The 20,415-nt window shown below is 43.7% G+C and overlaps 1 protein-coding gene across 1 annotated transcript in view; it reads right to left on the bottom strand.

The window, feature by feature from the left end:
* LOC122547843 (immunoglobulin mu heavy chain-like) overlaps nt 1-13,004 on the bottom strand; it is a 29,817-nt gene extending 16,813 nt beyond the window's left edge. Inside the window, exons 1-5 of the mRNA XM_087974811.1 lie at nt 12,878-13,004; nt 12,441-12,755; nt 11,196-11,258; nt 3,413-3,727; nt 1,884-2,189 (exon numbers count right to left, since the gene is read on the bottom strand). Of these exons, the coding sequence (XP_087830937.1) occupies nt 1,884-2,189; nt 3,413-3,727; nt 11,196-11,258; nt 12,441-12,755; nt 12,878-12,929 (1,051 nt within the window). The 5' untranslated portion in view covers nt 12,930-13,004. The remainder of the gene's footprint in view (nt 1-1,883; nt 2,190-3,412; nt 3,728-11,195; nt 11,259-12,440; nt 12,756-12,877) is intronic.
* Nucleotides 13,005-20,415: the final 7,411 nt, after the last annotated feature.

Genomic DNA, 20,415 nt, shown 5'->3' with positions numbered 1-20,415 from the left:
CATATCACTGATGATCATGCCTGTGAAGGAGGTTGGTTCATTTTTGCATTGGGACAGTAAACCCGGTGTATCATAGGAAGTAATAAAAGTCCTCTCTTGTTGCAGGTTGGGGATCATTTGTACATAATATGTTCCCCATCCTCTCTAATTTCATTCAAGAGCTATTAGACTGGAGGGATAATAATTCATTGAATTCGTCATATGTCCTTCTTCTTAGTTGCCTGTCATAGGATCACTGTCACTTCAGATATCCTGCAGAGCCCCATGTGTTCTGTACCCAATCAGTGTACAAACACATTCACTGTGCAAACCACAACTGGGGTATCTGCTTTGATCCACACTGATTGTTCTCTGTCTATATCATATTGAGTTAATACTTGCAGAGAGAATGATGACTCTGTCTGTGTCCTGGTCAAAACCATTCATGAACACTGTATACCAACTCCTCTGACTGCAGTTTGGGCTGATGTTCAGGACAGTGTCTGACAGGGTCACGCCTGTTATTAGCTTCAGATGTTCTGCTTCGCTCGCCCACCTTTCAGACAAGATGTTGAGTAATTTCCTTCCAGGTTATCATTGATCATTCTATTAGTAACCAAGTCTTAATGTTTGCTTTCCCACAATCAATCCTCACAGGGTCAGAAGCACTCCCCATACCATTGTAAAATGGTGAAATCACAGGGTAAGGGGCAGTTCACTCCACATACCCTCATGGAGACATTAAAAGGAACTTTGTCAATTTGAATTCCTTGTGAACATCATGTACCTTTCATTGACCATTGTCAGTATCCAGGATTGAAGGGAACTTCTCCAATTTTACTGTCCTGTGTTTCCACCCAAAACCTACCGGATTGTACAGGGCACCAGATAAGTCCTTATGGCCTGAATTACCAACTTGCCTCAGGACCAACATCATTGAAGAAAGAGACCAAATCCGACTTTATTAGATCAAGGTGATGGCCCCCATGGGTGACAAATAATCGTCAAATTTTTGTCAACTTGAGTCAAAGCCAAGTGGTGAGGGTCAAACTGTGAGATCAGGACATTTCAACCTAAACCAGTACAGGTCACCAAACAGTAACCACTTCAATAAGGAGTGGGAAACATTAACCAGGGCTGTCACTTCTCACAGTCTTTACACTATCATTCTGACAGACTCCATGAGCTGGGGATTTGAACCTGCCAGATGACTTGTAATAAAACTCAACAGCCAATTCCATTCATAATGAGCTCACAACTTTATTTGACACCTTTGTTGGGCACAGTTATATTGGTGCTTTTCACCGTTTTTGAGGGTCACATTAAGGTTAGTGTGGTAGAGCAGTACTGGCACAAACTCAGAACAAGAGCAAGGAGGACAACTGTGGCATGTCGGTTTTTCACCTGGAATTGGAAGAAATACAAATTTAAATGTTATACATGTTTCCCTCTCCTCCCCTATGTCATGGACAAGCTCCCTCAGGAGATCGTTGAAACAGATCATGGTAATTCATTCAAATTCAGCATTGGAAAGATTTCTTGATGAAACAGCACTTGGGTAGCAGTGGGAGGAAACAGAAGGTCATTTGGACTGTGGATGGTTTCAGAAGACCATTTGATATCTCGTCTGATTTTCTTTCTACTGCTGTCACGTCGAGTAGCATGGAATGAGGGTTTTAATAGGCAGGCAACCCCACCCAGGTGGTCTTCCTGTTTCATACATTACATTACAATACTCCACTCAGATGTGACTTTAATATCAAAACAGAAAATACTAAACATCTCACCTCTCCCTGCAATGAAGGACAGTAATTCAAAAATTGTAACTAAGTGTTCAGGCATTCAGTCAATAGGAGATTGAATTTCTAACAGGGTATTCTTTCTCCCCATCAGACTCTACTTACCCTCTTGGTACTTCAAGTTGATCCTGGTATTGAAGCTTGTAGCCTCATGAATCACTTCACAAGTGTATTCATCCCCTTTCTTCCAATCTGCCACCTGTACAGTCAGGTAAGAGATTGTTTCAAACATATTGCCTTTTCCCTTTTCGGAAGGGAGTTTGGTACCCGATTGGCGCACTCCAGCTTTAAACCAGGAAACCTGTACACTGTCAGGATAGAATCCAGATAGCATGCACCCCAGGGCAGCAGTAGTTTGATTGTAGACAACTTCCGGGGATGGAACAACAGAGAAGACGTGGGGAGCCTGAGCTGTGGAAAGATACAATATTTCAGATGATGTGATCGTTTTGGAAACAGACCTCCCCCAACATCGAAAGAAACCATCACAATGCCAGTGCCTTCAATATTGATTTTGATTCACTTGGGAATAAACAGCCTGATGAGAATGACCATGAATGTGAAGTGAGCTGGGTTAGAGAGTGCTAGCAGCATATCTACGGTCTCCCAAGTGAAGCATCACATTTTACTGGGATCTGGAGCAAAGGCAGGTAACTGGAAGTTGAGGTGGAGGTCACCCATGATCTAATGAAATGGTGGAGTAGTCTCAAGGAGCTGCCTGGCCTCCCGCTGTTCATGTGCCATGGCTCGGCAGCTCCTTCAATGCCATACTCATATTATCTAGATATCTCTTGATGTCAAGAGCATCTCGAAATCTATGAATCTCTGTTTTGATCTGAATGACTGAGCTTCCACACTGCAAGGTTTTGGGAGTGTGTGTGAAATCAGGTCAACAACCAGTAAAGGATGGAGAGGAATTGTTTCCATTTCCAGCGAGATCACTCGTAATAAGTGATACAATAAACCCAGGTTGGCATGAGGACGTTTTCCTTTGCAAACATAGCAATTTGTTTGAATCTTCCTGAAAGGGACCGGTGAAGCAGATTCAACTGTATTTTCCGAAAGAGAAACAGATTATTATTGAGAATACAAAACATTGGGAGGATCGTAGATAAAGAGCAGAGCAGTGAAACAATTTTGCATCTTTGATAATGCTGGCACAGATTTATTGGGCTAAATGACCTCCTTTCCTGTATGATTTTCTAAATCAGGATCTTGTTGGTGATATGTTAAAGGGTGGGTGCAGGGCTCTAATATTGAAGCTGGATCAGAAAGTGGACAAAGTTATGGGATTTGTTTCCTGTGTGGCACAACCCCATCCCTCCAGCCCTCCCCCCTTGCCCTAGTCCCGATATTCAGTTTCACTGACTTGAGCAGAACTGAATGCTGGGATTGTGGCATCACAGGCGCTGACATTGTTGCCCTGCCTTGGGTAGTTTGGGGTGATTTCTCATGGGTCTTTATTTAGCTCCCAGCAGCACTACTGTTAAGCCAGGATAGAGTATGTGGCTACAAGAATTCATTTGTGGTCTCTTTGGACAGAAACCTCCTTCACTGGTTGCTGAAGGTTCCTTTCCAACTTCATCCCCTGATCCTAGTACAGTTTAGAATGATACGTAAGCTCTTGTACTAACGTGTCGGCTTTTTGATCTCGGCTGTCACCATTTCATCTGACTTGTAACCCGCTTTGCAATGGTAGACCTTGTTGGCATCCCATTCGGATGCAGAGACTTTGATCACACTGCTCATTGTGTATGTCATATTTTGCCCCAAGACTGCTGGATAGTTAATGACTCCAGTTGTGATCACTCTATTGTCACTGGACCATGTCTGATCGATGCTCTTGGGCTGGAAATCCTTGACTAGACAGAGGAGGCTGATCTCATCTTGGTTGGAGCTTGTCTCACGGTAAGTACTGGAAGCATAAACGGAAGGTTTGATCTGGACATCTGAAACAGAAATAGATTGACCCAGTAAATAAATCCATGGCAATTAGATGAAACTGGAGAGATTGTGTTAAAGCTACAACCAGCTATTTCTGAAAACAATTACACTGTTACACAGAGAGTTTACACACTTATAGATCAGCTGCGGCTCAGTTGGTCTCATGGTCACGTCAAAATCAAAAGGTCATGGGTTCAAGCTCATTTCAGAGTTGAGCTGATACTGTTGGAGTGTTCCACTGTTTGAACCACCATCCACCAGATGAGAAATTGAACTGGAAACACAAACTGATTAATTAGTCAATCAACTAATTAATTTAATATAGAACTGACAGCACCAGATGGTACTTTACATAAATGGAAGAATCTGGCTCCAAAATTATGGTGATAGCACTAATTGTTTTGAGGTGACATTGATTGAGGGATTAAAATACCATAGATTCTAAACAAGTGACATTTCTAACCTGAAGGCAATGGCAATATGGGCAAGAAAGGATTCAGGACTCAAAGAAATATATTGTCTAACAGGCCATGAGTTCAAAACCTGCCCTGGTAAAGTGAGATGGTTAAAGCTGTTGACTTGTATGGACTGGCAGCAGATCACACAATCTGGAGAAGTTGACAGATTGTGATACAAACCCTTAAGGTTCTTCATGGAACAGAATCTGTCACACTAGGGACAGGCCAAGGATAAGAAGGGCAATATTTCAACTGTCCAGAGAAATATGTACAACCACAGACTGTTAATCTTGTGATTCAGTCTTTCAGATTTTCCATCTCCTTCCATGCTATATTGATATTATCCCCATATCCCTCGATGTCAAGAATAATTAGCTATCTGTGAATCTCTGTATTAAGTTAATGACTGAGCTTGCATGCTGCAAGATTATGGAGTGTGCGTGAAATCAGATAAACAACCAGTAAAAGCCAATGTGTAGTTGGTGATTGTCAGTGAAAGGGGGAGCTGGTGCTGGGTAAGGGATTAAATTATTATTGAGGTTACTTTGGGAAAACATTGGACAGTTCGGAATTGGAGGACAAAGCAGAGACAGTCCACATTATCAGGCAGGAATCTTGCATTATTCAGAGAAACAGCAGATTGACATCAACCCCACAGGCTTGAATAGGCTGGAATATTGTTTGAGAGTGAAGTCAATGTTGTGTCTGATTCATTCAGTTTGAAAATGGTTAATTATCTCGTGATCTTATTGTTGTTTTTCTAAATATTGGCTGCTGTGTTCCCGACATTCCACTGATCACTGCACTTCAAATGTAGTTCATTGGCTGTGAAAGTTTTACCAAAGACACAATATAAAGCACTTTGTGAAAACGATGAAATTAAATCAATCGGCTGTGGGTCTCAGAAATCTGAGTATTAATTCTATTTCTGTCTCCACAGATGCTGATGGAGCTGCTGAACTTTTCCAGTGTGGGTGACAGGATCATATCAGTCAACATCCTTTCCAGGTGACAGTCTTTCATATCCTGCAACCAGTGGGCAGTAAGTCTAGTTCATGATGGATCAGTGGATCAAACAGTGTTGGGAAGTGGTGGTCAGGAGATGGATCTGGGGATAACTTTGATAAATTCCTGAGACTGTCAGCATTGTGCTAAAGTACAGCAGTAATGAGGAGAATGATGAGCGTAACTGTATCGGCTGCAGAGAGCTGGAATTTATCAAATGGTATTCGGGGTGAACCTGGCCTTGAGTGATTCTGGTGAGAGTGAATCTCAGCCCAGGTTACAATCTGCCCTGGCCTCTTTCCGACTGTACTCAATGGGATTGAAAATCTGAGCAGCTGTAAAACACACAGATGATTCACTGTAACCTGATGTGTTCTACAACCAAGACCAAATGCACCCTCAGTGTATCCTCAGTGAAACCTCATGTCAGGTCTGTGGGTAATCCTGACTCAGCCAGAGGCAAAGGACTCTCTGGTCTATGACAGCTTAAGGTGCAACAGATCCAGGATGGTTCAGAGTTTTAGGAAATGAAGTGGGGAGTGGTGGGGGTGGGGTGGGGGGTAGATTAAGCAGCCTCGGGTTATTTTCTTTGGAGGAGTTGAGTTGGTTAATGTTCCCTTTTGGCCCTGGTGTAAAGCAGACAATAGCTGTTCACTCAGCAGTGGCTCAGTGGTCACAGTCTCACTTTAAACCTGAAGGTTGGGGGTTTAAGCAGATTCTTGGAACACAAAATCTAGGTTGATATTACTGAGGGAGTGCTACACTGTTGAAGGGGCTGGTCTTTTAGTTCAGACATTAAACTGACTCCTCAAATGTCGTTCAGTATTTATACTCAACCATCATCATTATAAACTGGTCAGTATCTTATTGGTCATGGGGTCCTGGTTTAATGACGTATTCACTGCTTCCCAAAACTGACAGCACTTCAAATCTACTCAAAAGCTATAAACTGCTCATGTATGTCCTGAACTCATGGAAATTGCTATATAAATACAAGTTATTTCCTTCGCAACTACTTTGAACACATGACAATAAGTTCTGGCTAATATAATAAAGAAGCTTTGATAGCTAGACAGAATATGCAGCACAGAATGTGTCCATTCAGCCCAACCGGTCCATGCTGGTATTTCTGGTCCACTCAAGCCTCCTTTTATTATATTCATTCCTGGAGTGAGGGGTCACTGCCTGAGGCAGCATTAATTACCTCTCCCTAATTGCCCCGAAGAACATGATGGTGAGATGTTTCTTTAACCCCTGCTGACCATTTAGTATATGGACACCCACGCATGTTTGGAAGAGTGTTTCAGGATTTGAGGCCTGTGACAGTATACGTCCAAGAATATAGCTCCAGTCGAGATGCTGTGTGGATTGGAAGGGAATATGTAGGTGGAGATGTTCCAAAGCATTTGCTGCCCTTGTCCTTCTAGATGGTAGCGGCTGTGGGTTTGGAAGGTGAGTTGTTGCAGTCGCTAGTACATACTGATGTCACTAACCGTCGATGGTGGAGGGAGCAGATGCTGAGGGGTTTCGATGGGATGCTAATCAATTCTTCGAGGAGAAAGTGAGGTCTGCAGATGCTGGAGATCAGACTTGAAAATGCATTGCTCGAACAGCGCAGCAGGTCGGGCAGCATCCAGGGAACAGGAGAATCGACGTTTCGGGCATAAGCCGAAGAAGGGCTTATGCCCGAAACGTCGATTCTCCTGTTCCCTGGATGCTGCCTGACCTGCTGCGCTGTTCCAGCAACACATTTTCAGTGCTAATCAGTTCTGTCATATTTCCTCATCTAAACCATCATAACCATCCATTCCTTTTCTCCTCACGGCCTTGTCTAGCTTCCCTTTAAATCCATCTCCACTCTTCACTTCAACCACTCCATCCTTTAACAATTTCACATTCTCACCACTCTTCGGCTAAAGAGGTTCCAATTGGATTCCTTGGGAACAGTCTTATACTGATGGCCTCTAGTGATGTTGTTTAAGACAGAGATGAGAAGGAATTTCTTCTCATAGAAGGAAGTGAATCTGTGAAATGTTTTCCTGCAAAGAGCTGTCGAGGCTGGGTCATTACCTACATTCAATATTGAGATGGATAGATTTTTAATCACGAAGGGAATCAAGGATTATGGGAAAAGGCAGGAAAATGGAGTGGAGGATGATCAGATCAGTCATGATCTCATTGAATGGTGGAGCAGAGTCAATGGGCTGAATGGTCTACTCTGTCTTAGATCTTCCCCACAAGGTGAAACATTCGCCTTCTACTCCATTTAATCAAAACCTTTCAGAACATTAACGATCTTGATTTAGTCACCCCTCAGCCTTCTCCATCCAAGAGAAAAGACACCCGGTGGCCTGTCAATCCTTTCATTGTGTGTCAGTCACACACAGGAACTTAGGAACAGGAGTGGGCCACTGAGCCTCTCAAGCCTGACCTGCCATTCTAGATCATGGCTGACCATCCCCTCAATTCCATTCTCCTGCTTTATCTCCATTTCCCGTAATGTCATCAGTCTCCAGATCCAGACTGATTTCTGTCTTGAACCTGATCAATGATTGTACTTCCACAGCCCTCTGGGTAGAGAGTTCCAAAAGATTCACCATCCTCTGAAAGAGGTAGTACTTCCTCATCTCAATTGGAAATGGTCTGCCTCTCATCCTAAGATTTTTGGTTCCCCCGGCTCTAATCGCCAGCCAAGGGAAACATCCTGTTCACATCAGCCCCTGTAAGAATTTTGTATATTCAGTCAGATCACCTCTCATTCTTCAAAACTCCAAATAATACAGACACGGTTTCCACAGTTTCCTCTATCCCTCTTCATTAAACAACCTGCCAGGGATTAGTCTGGTAAACAACCATTGCACTGCCTGTACAGCAAGTATATCTGTTCTTGGATAAGGAGACCAAAACTGTACACAATGTTCTGGGTGTGGTCTCACCAAGGCCCTATACAACTGCAGTAAGGCACCTTTCCTTGTGTACTCAAATCCCCATGTAATTAATACCAACATCCTGTTTGCTTTCTTCAGTAATTGTGGCACCCACCTGCTAGGTTTGAGTGACTCATGAACAAGGACACCCAGATCCCTTTGGACACTCGCACTTCCAAATCAGACTTTCTGATTCTTCCTGTTAAAGTGAATAACTTCAGACTTCTTTATATTATGCTCTATAAGCTCAATTCTAGCCCATTCACAGAGCCAGTCCAAATCTTCCTGAAGCCTGTTTGCACACTCCTCACAAATCATGCTCCCAGTCAGTTTGATGTCATCAGAAAATTTGTAAATATTCCCATTGATCCCCACATCCATGTCATTTATATGGATTGTGAGCATTTGTGGAACTAGCATTGACCCTTGTAGTACCCCACCAGTTACAGCCCACCTTCCTGAGAATGATCCATTCATTCCAACTCTCTGCTTCTGTCTAGTCACCGTTTCTCCATCCAGACTTGTATATTCCCCCAAGTCTAATTTATTACCCCCACTGTCAAATGTTTTCCTTTCAATATTAATCTGATGTTGATCTTTACAATAGAATCTGATTCTTCTGTCCTTTCAGCCAGAATATAACAGATCACAGGAATACCTGAGTAAATGAGGTTGCTTTAAATTTTATCCTGAATTACTAACTCTAAAAATTTCCTCAGCTCCACCATCAGACTGACTGGACTGTGTCAGTGATAGGTTTGTTTTTAATTTATTCCCTTTTACCCTTATATCCTCCATCCACTTTCTCAATGTCATTGAGAATTTTAAACAGCTTTTCCCCACCACTGAGCCAATCAGATTAAAAGCTCCAAGATCCTCAATAATGAATGCTGAGAGATTTGAAATGTCTGTTCAATGCTGACGGGATCTCACACCATACAGTGTACTGGGCCTCATCCAGTATATTACAGTCCAGCATCAACATCCTACTGCAGACCTCACCCCCTCACACTGAACTGATCCTTTCAACATCTTTCCAGAATGTTCCAGCTTTAACCCCATTGATGGGGGATGGGGGGGGAACTGTTCTATTGGCATTGTACGTCACAGAGGGAGAGAGAGAGAGGAGAGAAAGGTAAAGGTCACGGAGTGAAAGCGGGAGAAGAAGAGAAATAGAGACCAAAGGAAAGGGAAGGAACTGACAACAAAGGAAGGAAAGGTAGTGGAATACAAAAATAAAGATGAGAAAGGAGGTAGAGCGCACCCAGTGAGTAAATTCAGACAAGAGGTTGAACAACGACAACTGCAGAAACACACCTAAAGCTACCCAAATACAAGAAATATTTTTCCAGCGTTTTGTATTTTCCTGGGGAGGAAGAATGGGAATCACACAGACTGCAGTGTTTCACTCCAGTTAAACTGCCCCCTCACTCAGTGTTTGTGATCAGGGATGTTCCCACATACGGTCTACACTGCAGCCAAGAAATTCCTTCCGGGAAGGTGAGGGAAAACTGGGGTATTCAGATCGCCTGCCTGTTCCACACAGTGTCTGGTATTCAATTCCAGGTCAGTCCCTGAAATTCAGGATCAGGTGCTGGGCAGGAGGAGTGGCAAGTCGGAAACTGCCCGTTTTGTCTCACTCCCCGGGAGGAATTTCTCTCCCAGTGAATCCAGGGAGATAGAGGAGGTGCAATGAAACTTTAATGTGTGCTTTTTGTAAAATTCATCTTTCTAGGTAAATGTCCTCAGGGGGACATGTTGAAATCATCATTGTCCTTACTGTTAATTTAGTTAACAATGTTATTAAAATAAATTCATTTTAAAAGAACAAAGAAAACTCATTGTAAAAATCACACAGGAGAATATCATAGTGCTCAGGAATAATGATAGAATCAGTTTCCTTCACAAAACTCTTGCCCGGCAGGAAAGTTGTGAAATATCAATTCAAGCTCCTTGATCTCGAGTAGATATAAACCTGTCCCTGAAAAAGGATCATCCCTTTCCTTTCCCATAAGCCTCACTTCCATCTGAGGGACCGTCTCCACTAAAAGGAGCAGTGGTCAGAACTGGCTGAATATCAATAACCTTGTTCCACTGACACTGTAATAAGAAACCATATTCCTGCCCTTTGGACTTAGACTCACGGTGAGATTTAATCACTGTCCAGTTCATATATTAGGGTGAAGTTTCCTTGTCAAATGTTTTAATCCAATGATTGTAAACTTCGCAACAGTGAAGAGAAAAATATGATATCCATGAATTTAAAAATAATAAATTCCATGCTATTATTGCCCAAGAACGATTTCAACCAAGCAGAAACTCTTCTGTTCTCAACCGTTCAGCATGGGTCCAGTTAGAGATTTCAGAGTGAGAGAGGACTTAAAATCTCACAGATAATTAAACCATTCATGTCAAAGCACACCCTAAATCCTGTCTCAATCAGACACAACTTCATTCCACACTCACAGCCTGTTTGCTGTCTGTCTGGACAACTCACTGGAATATGCTGCAAATTTGTTGGGATGAGGTATTTTTAATAAACACTCATCCCTGTATCTCACTCTGTCCAAATCATTTCTCTCTGCAAAATTATCAAGTGAAATCTGGAACTTAACACTTTTAAAACTGTTCAACAAGGTATGAACTATAAAAAAACAAAAATGTAAAAGACTGTAACACCAATTTTACATCACAACAGAATTGGATCCTGTCTTTTAACTCCGATTATAACAAAATCCCAACCTGGCTCCAAATATCCAACCGTTGAAAATCATTGAACCTACCCCAATACAGCAAGTATCCTGAATAATGTAATCTGGATCAAGCTGAGCATGTTAAACAGATCCCAGAACCTTTATTAGGTTTTCTGAGGTTTAATGTTAACTATTGAGAATAAATCTAGTCTCGGGTTTCAGCTCCAGTTACTGGGTATATTCTTGACTCTGCAGAAATTCACCTCTCTGGGATGGAATCATGTAATTGTCCAAAATATCTCACTGATTTTACTGAATTATCAAATTCACTAAACACACATTAAATACAATAAATTGTAGAAAATAGTAGAATTGGGAAGTTTGTCTTACCTGAAGTCACTTCCAGGAAGGTCCCGCTCCCCCAGTAGTCAAGATAATACCACTGTGCTCTGTCTCTTCATTCACCCAATACAATAACTGACCCTGAGCTCAATATATAATAATCCCCAGGGAATTAAACATAAACTGTGTTTTAACCTGGAGCAGCAACTTCCTGTATTTTCATTTGAAATTCCATCCTGATCTTGTCCCAAATGTATCTATAAATGAGGGTTTTTTACAGTTTTCCTGTCTGTGGTACACCAGCTCCTGCAAGTTATCCATAAAAAAATCGCCTCCTTTTTCTCTTCTTTTCTCCCAGGAATCGACATTTTCCCTGACAATCCCAGTCAGTGTTTAGATATTTCACTCTGGGAAACAGGAATGTGCAATCCATGGATACACACGATCATTAGGAGTGGGGCAGTTTGTGTCAGGCTTTATGCTGCTGTGGTAGTATATCCATCACAGTGTTTCAGCCGGGCTCAGAAACCACAGCTACAGGATCCAGCCCGAAATCAAATGTCCCAAACAACTCCCCAGTCTGTATCCGGGTGTCTCCCACGCTCCAGGAGTCAATGCCGGGGTTTTCAGGACTGGATGGGAAGCTGGGGGAATCCACAAGGAGTTTTCTTTCTCCATCATCCTCTCTCTGTTCCTCACTGCTCTTTGCATCTTTCAAATGATATCTTCACAGAAAGTTGTTCCCACGCCCAGATTGTTGAATTGGATCTGATTTATATCCACAGCTCAGGAAGTAAAGCCAGTGATAGCACCCGGAGAGAGCAGTTTAAATAGGTTTCCAGTGGCAGGTTTTTGAATGGGGAGATCCCCATCCCTCTCACTGTGCCACTCCAGTATATAGACACTGTGATAGGGAGCCGTACATGAACCTCCTCCCCTTTCCTTGACACTGAGTCCAGTCACTTCACATTTAACCCGATCACACTGACACTGCTCCAAATGAGCAATGCTGCTCTGATTCTCCCTGCCCAGGGACTGCCCTCTCCCCTGTTTCAGTCCAGAGAGATCTTTGTTCATGTCCCGAACTCCTTTTCCCATCATGTCGCCAGTGCCAGGAATCAGCAGTGAATAATCCCATTTCCCCATTCCCAGGACCAGCAGATCCCAACACAGTCAGGATGGGAATGAAGCTGTGCTGGTAGCTGAGGGGTGGTGTGTGATAGTTCCTCCCTTTTCACTGATTCCCCTGACTGTCGATTCTCTCAGTGAGTTTTTGTACCAGGCCAGCCCCACTTGCTCTCAGTGTGTCTCTTGCACAGTAATACATGGCAGTGTCATCCACTCTCAACTGGCTGATGTCGAGGTAGGCGACTGTGGTGGAGCCTCTTGAAGGGACGAATCTGCCTCGAATTCCAGGCGCGTAGCTACTGGTGCCACCTTGCTTGTAATCAAGTAACCATTGCAGCCCTTTCCCAGGGACCTGTCTCACCCAGTGCATCCAGTAGTCATCCAGGCTGAACCCACTCACTGTACAGGTCAGTCTGACAGACTCCCCCGGCTTTTTCACAACTGACTCAGGCTGTGTCAGCACGATCTGAGAGCGGACACCTGTGAATAACAGAGAAACAGAAGAGAGCTCACTTTAATAAGCCGGTCAGATAAACAGAGAGTCCCAGAATCTGGGAAGAAGCAGCCTCACTGTGTGGGGAGAAAGCCCTGGGAACTCTCACCTGTCAGACAGAGCAGGAGGACACAGAGATAAGGAGTAATCCCCATCGTCATGTGGAAGCAGAGACAGAGTCAGACACTCCAGAGATCCGGCTGCTTCAGGGCACCTTTGTCTGGAGTTGGAGTCAGTGCTGTTTAAATAGGGGAGTGAAATGAGTGAGGGTTCACCAACTTCCCCAGCAGCTCCACCCACTGAAACCAGAAACAGAGCTTCCTGTCCCCGCCTCCAGCAGAGATTTCACTTCTCTCCAACAGGCAACAGATCCACAGCAATAATCAGGTGAAAGATTCTGTTACACTCTGTCCTGGTTCATTATTTCAAAATTAAAGAGCTTGTGAACAACAAACTGTGAGAGACACCAGTCAGTGCACAGACACCTCCCTGAGAGAGAGGGGGAACTAAGAGAGACCAGTCTGTGTACAGATATCTCCCTGAGAGAGAGGGAGGGGGAACTGAGGGACAACAGTCAGCTGCAGATATTTCCCTGAGAGGGGGTGGGGGTGACTAAGAGACACCAGTCAGTGTCCAGGTATCTCCCTGAGAGAGAGAGGGGACTGAGAGGCACCAGTTAGTGTACAGATATCTCCCTGAGAGAGAGAGGGGACTGAGAGGCACCAGTTAGTGTACAGATATCTCCCTGAGAGAGAGAGGGGACTGAGAGGCACCAGTTAGTGTACAGATATCTCCCTGAGAGAGAGAGAGAGGGGACTGAGAGGCACCAGTTAGTGTACCGATATCTCCCTGAAAGAGAAGGGTCTGAGAGACACCAGTGTCCTGGTATCTCCCTGAGATAGAAAGGACTGAGAGACACCAGTTTGTGTTCAGATAACTCCCTTATGAAGCTTGGCACCATCCAGGACAAAGCAGCTGGGTTGTTTGGCACCGATCCACCACCATTAATATTCAACACATCCACAATGGCAGCAGTGTATATCAATCACAAGATCAACTGCATTAATTCACCCAGGCTCATTCAACAGCCCCTTCTAAACCCATGGAAGGACAGGGGCAGCTTGTGTATGGGATCACCATCACCTGCAAGTTCCCCCGATAACTCACGCACCATCCTGAGTTGGAATGACATCACTGTTCCTGCATCATCACTGAGTTAAAATGCTGGAAGTCTCTCCCTAATAGTTTCAACTGCACCCTTAGGACTGCAGCAGTTCAAAAAGACGATCGCCCCACTTTTTCAAGGGCATTTTTCTTATGAACAATAGTCCAGCTGATGATGCCCACATTCCATGACCAGGTAGTAAAATATAGAACAATAATCACAAATTGTCTTTCCTGGGATCTAGACAATAAAGTGATACATTTCTGGGCAATGGGAAAGACCCTCCAGCCCATGCCATTAAAATAATCCCTTTTTGATTTCTGACAGTTTGTGAGAGGCAGATCTGTTGATGCTGAGCTTTCAGGAACAGAACACAGACACTAATTGAGGCAATCGGGAGTTTGGAACCTGACAGCTGCTCAGTCAGACAGGCAGGTCAATGATGTAGGAAATACAGCTCAAGGCACTGCACCCTGGGGAAATGGTGACTATCACAGGCAGGGATCAAAGGAGGGTGACCAGAAATGAGGGACTTCAGTTATGATGAAGTAGGAAATGTTTGGACTTGATACTTTGGAATCTCCTTCCACCTCTCCACCCCTTCCTCCTCTAAGATTCTCTTTAAACACAAGTGTTTGACCAACCCTTTGGTCATCTATCTGATATCTCCCAACTGATGCCTGGGGTCAAATTACATTTTATATCCCTCCCATGCAGTGCCTTAGAACGTTTGTCAATCTCGAAGGTGCTATTTAAGTACAAGCTGCTGAAATAGGGTAGGTTAAAATCTAACCTAAGAGCTGATGAGAGGTTTCTGGAGGAACGGATAAATATTGTCTCTGGTGACTGAGCCAGTGATGTGAGGACATAGGAATTTATTATAATAGCAAGGAGAATAGTAAATCTGAAGATTGGGTGGCTATTAGAATTCACGGAAAGGTCACCGAATCACTGATAAAGAAAAAGAAAACTGATAGAATAAATAAGGGACAGACATAGAATGAGATTGTGAAAGCTTGTGAAGGATGGAAGAAGGAAGAAATTAATGAGAGTAAACATGGGTCCCTCAGAGACAGAAACAGAGGAAATCCCAACGGGGAATGAGGAATTGACAGAGGCACGAAAGAAGACCCCAAAAAACCATTCCAGATGGAGGAAAGGATCAAAGGTCTGGGTGAAAATGGGGAACTTGGGGATATTATAATGAGCAGTGAAGTTGTGTTGGAGAGATTAATGCAGCTTAGTGTCAGAAACTATGATTAGGATTGGAGCAGCAGAGTGAACTGAGGGAATTGCTGACACTGAGTCTAAAAGGAAATCTTTTGGCAGATTTGGATTATAATGAAAAATATGTGATAATGATAAAATAAGCAATGATCAAATAACAATGATCAAATAAGCAAGGTGAACATAGAACATAGAAGAATACAGCGCAGTACAGGCCCTTCGGCCCTCGATGTTGCGCCGATCCAAGCCCACCTAACCTACACTAGCCCACTATCCTCCATATGCCTATCCAATGCCCGCTTAAATGCCCATAATGAGGGAGAGTCCACCACTGAAACATCAATAGTCTGTTCCCATTGGCGGGAGCGCATGTACCATTGTAATACCACCAAGTATTTCAGTGAATGTCTTGCGTCAAGAACACGAAAGATGTCTAAATAATTCACTGACACCAGTAACACAGTCTGGGGTATTTGTACTGTACCTGTATCAGGAACAGCACTGACTGATTCTGTATCCTCACCACATTGTTACCCTCTCCAATAACACTGTACTGACACCACTAACAGTACTGAGTGTCTCTGTATCACCCTCACCAGTAACACTGTCTGAACTATTAGGACTGACCTTGTTGCAGGAAACAGCATGAGAGAATCACTCTGTCTGTCAATATCTCTGTCTTGTCCTTTCTATGTATTTACTAATGTATATATACATCCATGAATGAATTCATAACATGTGGATTTGTTTATTTCTATCTCAATCAATATATACAAAATATGTGTCTTTACTTCGGCTTAATCATGATGGTGAACATTCACAATTTCAGCTTCACAGTTGAATGGCCAATCCTTGTTTATGATTTGCAGAGCTGAGCAGTGGATGAGGCCAGAACGATCATCTACTTTTTACTGACCACCCCCTCCACCGTACCCCAAAACCCCATCCCCAGCCCCAACACCCACCAAACACAGGTCAGTGGGTTGCTCACAGAACCGGCCCACTGCTACACTCAAGATCAATAACGGAAATGGCTTTTTAGACCATGTCCTTATCAACAACAAGCAGTGTTACACACCCAAAAGTAATCTCACTTCATCACCAATGATTGATGGAAACCGCACTCGAAATGTTTCACTGACTGTGTTAGCTCCACATGCAGCAAATTGTTTCTGAGCTGAGAACATTGTCCAGCCTTGAATGTCCCCCTCCTGTGATTTCCCTACTGTTTTCTCCTTCACTGTTTCCCCCTCTGAACTCACACAGTTGGGAAACCAGGCCCAGGGTTCACCAAGGCTACACTGAACTTGACTGACTCAGTCACTGATGGGATTGAAGGAGTGTGGGGGAGTTGTTCAGTCACTGATGGGATTGAAGGAGTGTGGGGGAGTTGTTCAGTCACTGAGGGGTTTGAAGGAGTGTGAGGGAGTTGTTCAGTCACTGAGGGGTTTGAAGGAGTGTGAGGGAGTTGTTCAGTCACTGAGGGGTTTGAAGGAGTGTTAGGGAGTTGTTCAGTCACTGATGGGATTGAAGGAGTGTGGGGGAGTTGTTCAGTCACTGATGGGATTGAAGGAGTGTGGGGGAGTTGTTCAGTCACTGATGGGATTGAAGGAGTGTGGGGGAGTTGTTCAGTCACTGATGGGATTGAAGGAGTGTGGGGGAGTTGTTCAGTCACTGAGGGGATTGAAGGAGTGTGGGGGAGTTGTTCAGTCACTGAGGGGATTGAAGGAGTGTGGGGGAGTTGTTCAGTCACTGAGGGGATTGAAGGACTGTGGGGGAGTTGTTCAGTCACTGATGGGATTGAAGGAGTGTGGGGGAGTTGTTCAGTCACTGATGGGATTGAAGGAGTGTGGGGGAGTTGTTCAGTCACTGATGGGATTGAAGGAGTGTGGGGGAGTTGTTCAGTCACTGAGGGGATTGAAGGAGTGTGGGGGAGTTGTTCAGTCACTGAGGGGATTGAAGGAGTGTGGGGGAGTTGTTCAGTCACTGAGGGGATTGAAGAGTGTGGGGGAGTTGTTCAGTTACTGAGGAGATTGAAGGAGTGTGGTGGAGTTGTTCAGTCACTGATGGGATTGAAGGAGTGTGCAGGAGTTGTTCAGTCACTGATGGGATTGAAGGAGTGTAGTGGAATTGTTCAGTGACCACTCTTTCCCAAGTACGTTTCCCAAGAGTTCGTCCCTGTTGGACAGTCTCCCTGACATGGAGACACAGTGATGGAGGGGTTCTGTTACTGCACTCACAATCCAGAATCCTGGATTCACAAATCCCACCAGTTTGAGAACTTGAAATCCATTTCATAACGTCAGCATTTGAAAGTAAACAACCGAGTCAGGAAGGAATCCAGTTGTCCTTTCCTGGTTTGCACATTGGTTCGGAGCAGGTTCTGATCGAGAGAATCAGTACTACAGGGGACAGAATGGCAGGGTGGGGAATCCAGGCATTGTCTTGTTGATGGAGATGTGAGTATTGATGAATGTTCAGGAGATTTCTTCACTTGTGTTTCATATCCAGAGAGTATTCCCCAATAGATTTTCCTCAGGAGATTAAATGGAGTCGATAAACTTTTAGGATCAGGGAGTGTGTCCATAAAAAGTGGAAGGAGCTTAAATGGGTGGCAATGCCAGGACAGTGTGGGTTGTAAATGGGCTGTGAGTGACCCAGAGTTATTGGTTGTCTGATGATTCAATTTTTCTCCATCACAAGGTTAATTCACTTTGTTGTTCACCAGTTAATCACCATCCTCAATCTGAGACATACTCTGGTTTATTGGAACATAGAATTTCGAACAATACAGCGCAGAACAGGCCCTTCAGCCCTTGACGTTGTGCTGACCTGTGTACTAATCTAAGTTCATCCCCCTCCACTACCCCATCATCATCCATGTGCTTATCCAAGGATTGTTAAATCTCCCTAATGTGGCTGAGTTAACTATATTGGCAGGCAGGGCATTCCATGCCCTTACCACTCTCTGAGTAAAGAAACTCATTTGGTATCTTTGTTTAAAATCTTGATCAAGGTCTTCAAGTTTAGGGTGAAGATTATCTACTTTAGAGACAGTTTTGTCTGATATGGAAGGTGTTAGCTATGAAGAGAGGTCGAGTAGGATAAGATTGTTTTCATTAGCAAAATGGAGATTGAGGGGGGACTTCATTGAGATCTACAAAATCATGAAGGGTACACACAGGGTAGATAGAGATAAGCTTTTTCCCAGGGTGAGGGATTCAATAATGAGAGGTCATGTGTTCAAGGAGAGAGCTGAAAAGTTTAAGGGGGATACATGCAGAAAGTACTTTCCACAGAGGGTGGTAGGTGTCTGGAATGCATTGCCAGCAGAGGTAATAGAAGCAGGTCATTTAAGGTGCATCTGGACAGATGCATGAGTAGGTGGGGAACAGAGGGATACAGCTGTTAGGTATTGGGCGATAGGTTTAGACAGTGGATTTGGATCGGCTCAGGCTTGGAGGGCTGAAGGGCCTGTTCCTGGGCTGTAAATGTCCAAGTGGCAGATTGTTCTCCACTTATACAGGGAGGTTCATTTTTGACTCACTTTACCCTTCACATTTTCAGACCTCTTTTCAGTAAATATAAGAATGAATAATTGGTGTCAGTCACTAAATTAGAACCTTATTTCCATCTGTAAAACATTGTGCTTATTCTTTTTAGTAACTTTATTCCCTCTGGGAGGCCCCCTGTTCAGTTTCAGTGGTGCTGCCTAGTCCTACAGGAAATGTAAGGAGAAGGAAATAGACCTGAGGTTGTTGCCAAGTTTCACACATCTGACAGCTCTGAATTAAAATATCAAACCTGTTTCTCATAACACCACAGCAGCACACTGTGAGATTCTGTCCAAATACAGAGGAAAATCAGACCTGGAGGAGACCGTTCAGCCCCTCGATGCTGTTCCATTATTCACAGGTAGATCATGGCTGAGGTGTACCGGCCTGTCTCAGTTCCAGATCCTTCAATGCTTCTTTCAGAAAATTGCTGTCAGTCTCATTGTAGAACTTTTCACTGGATTCTCCAGCCTCACCAGCTTCTCAGGGGAGAGAGGTTGAGATTTCCCCCACCCTTTGTGTGAAGAAATATTTAATAGCACCCCTGAATGGCCTGGTTTGAATTTAAAGATCTGCACCCCCACGACCACTGGAGAAATCATTTCTCTGTATTTATCCTATTGCATCTTTAATCAGCTTAAACCTCTTAATTCAATCACTCTTTAATCTCCTAAATTCCACATTTTAGGGAATATAAGTCAAATCAATGTAAATGCCACCTTGTTGTAACCCTGTTAGCCGGTATCATTCTGGTAAATCTCCACAGCTCCCTCTCCAAGGTCAATATATCCTTCCTGAGCTTCATTCCTGGTACCAAGTGGCATTCTCAAGTGATGGAACCAGAACCCTATTCAATTCCAGCATCAACTCCCCGTCTTTGTATTCCAATATTTATCATCAACAACTGAACATCGAGAGCTTCTATAAAAATGTGTTTGACAGATGAATTAAAACTCAAACGTAGCAGTTGTCTGTCACACGAGGTAAACCTTCTGCCTTTACTCTCACATCCTGCAGGATTGGTCATTCCACTTGTGGAATATTTATTTCAATGATCTGTATGATTGATGTAAATGATGAACTCTGTGACTCTGATCAGAGTGCACTCTCCCTTCTCATCCTCATCCTGCAGGCTTTCACACACTTGACCACCCAGTGTCCAGTGTCCTCCTCCAGTATCCAGCAGAATGGGACTGTCCTCACTGGTTCCACACTTATCTGTCCAGTCATAGCCAGTGAATTTTTAATATTCTTTCAAGGGATTTCAGTGTCATAGGCAAGGGCAGCATTTCTTGCCCATCCCTAATTCCTGGCAATTGAGGGCTTGCTGGACCAGTTCAGAGGGCAGTTGTGTGTCAATTATATTACTGTGGGTTTGGAGTCACAAGGCAAAAACCTTCATAATATTAAAGAAGTATTTCAAGTGTACTTGTGATGCCAAACTTTACAGACTATGGGCCAAGTGCTGCAAAATGGGGTTAGAACATAGAATAGAGAACATTATCACATAGTACATCGCAGGCCATCGATGTTGCACCAACCTGTGAAACCAATCTGTAGCCTATCTAACCTACATTATTCCATTCTCGTCCATATGACCATTTAAATGCCCTTAAAGTTGGCAAGTCTACTACTGTTGCAGGCAGTGTGTTCCATGCCCCTATTACTCTATGACGAAAGAAACTACCTCTGATATCAGTC

This window comes from Chiloscyllium plagiosum, unplaced genomic scaffold (genome assembly GCF_037043375.1).
Source record: "Chiloscyllium plagiosum isolate Xiang-an unplaced genomic scaffold, Cpla_swu_hap1 HiC_scaffold_27, whole genome shotgun sequence".
Lineage (NCBI taxonomy): Eukaryota > Metazoa > Chordata > Chondrichthyes > Orectolobiformes > Hemiscylliidae > Chiloscyllium > Chiloscyllium plagiosum.
This window is presented reverse-complemented; position numbering and strand designations above follow the sequence as displayed.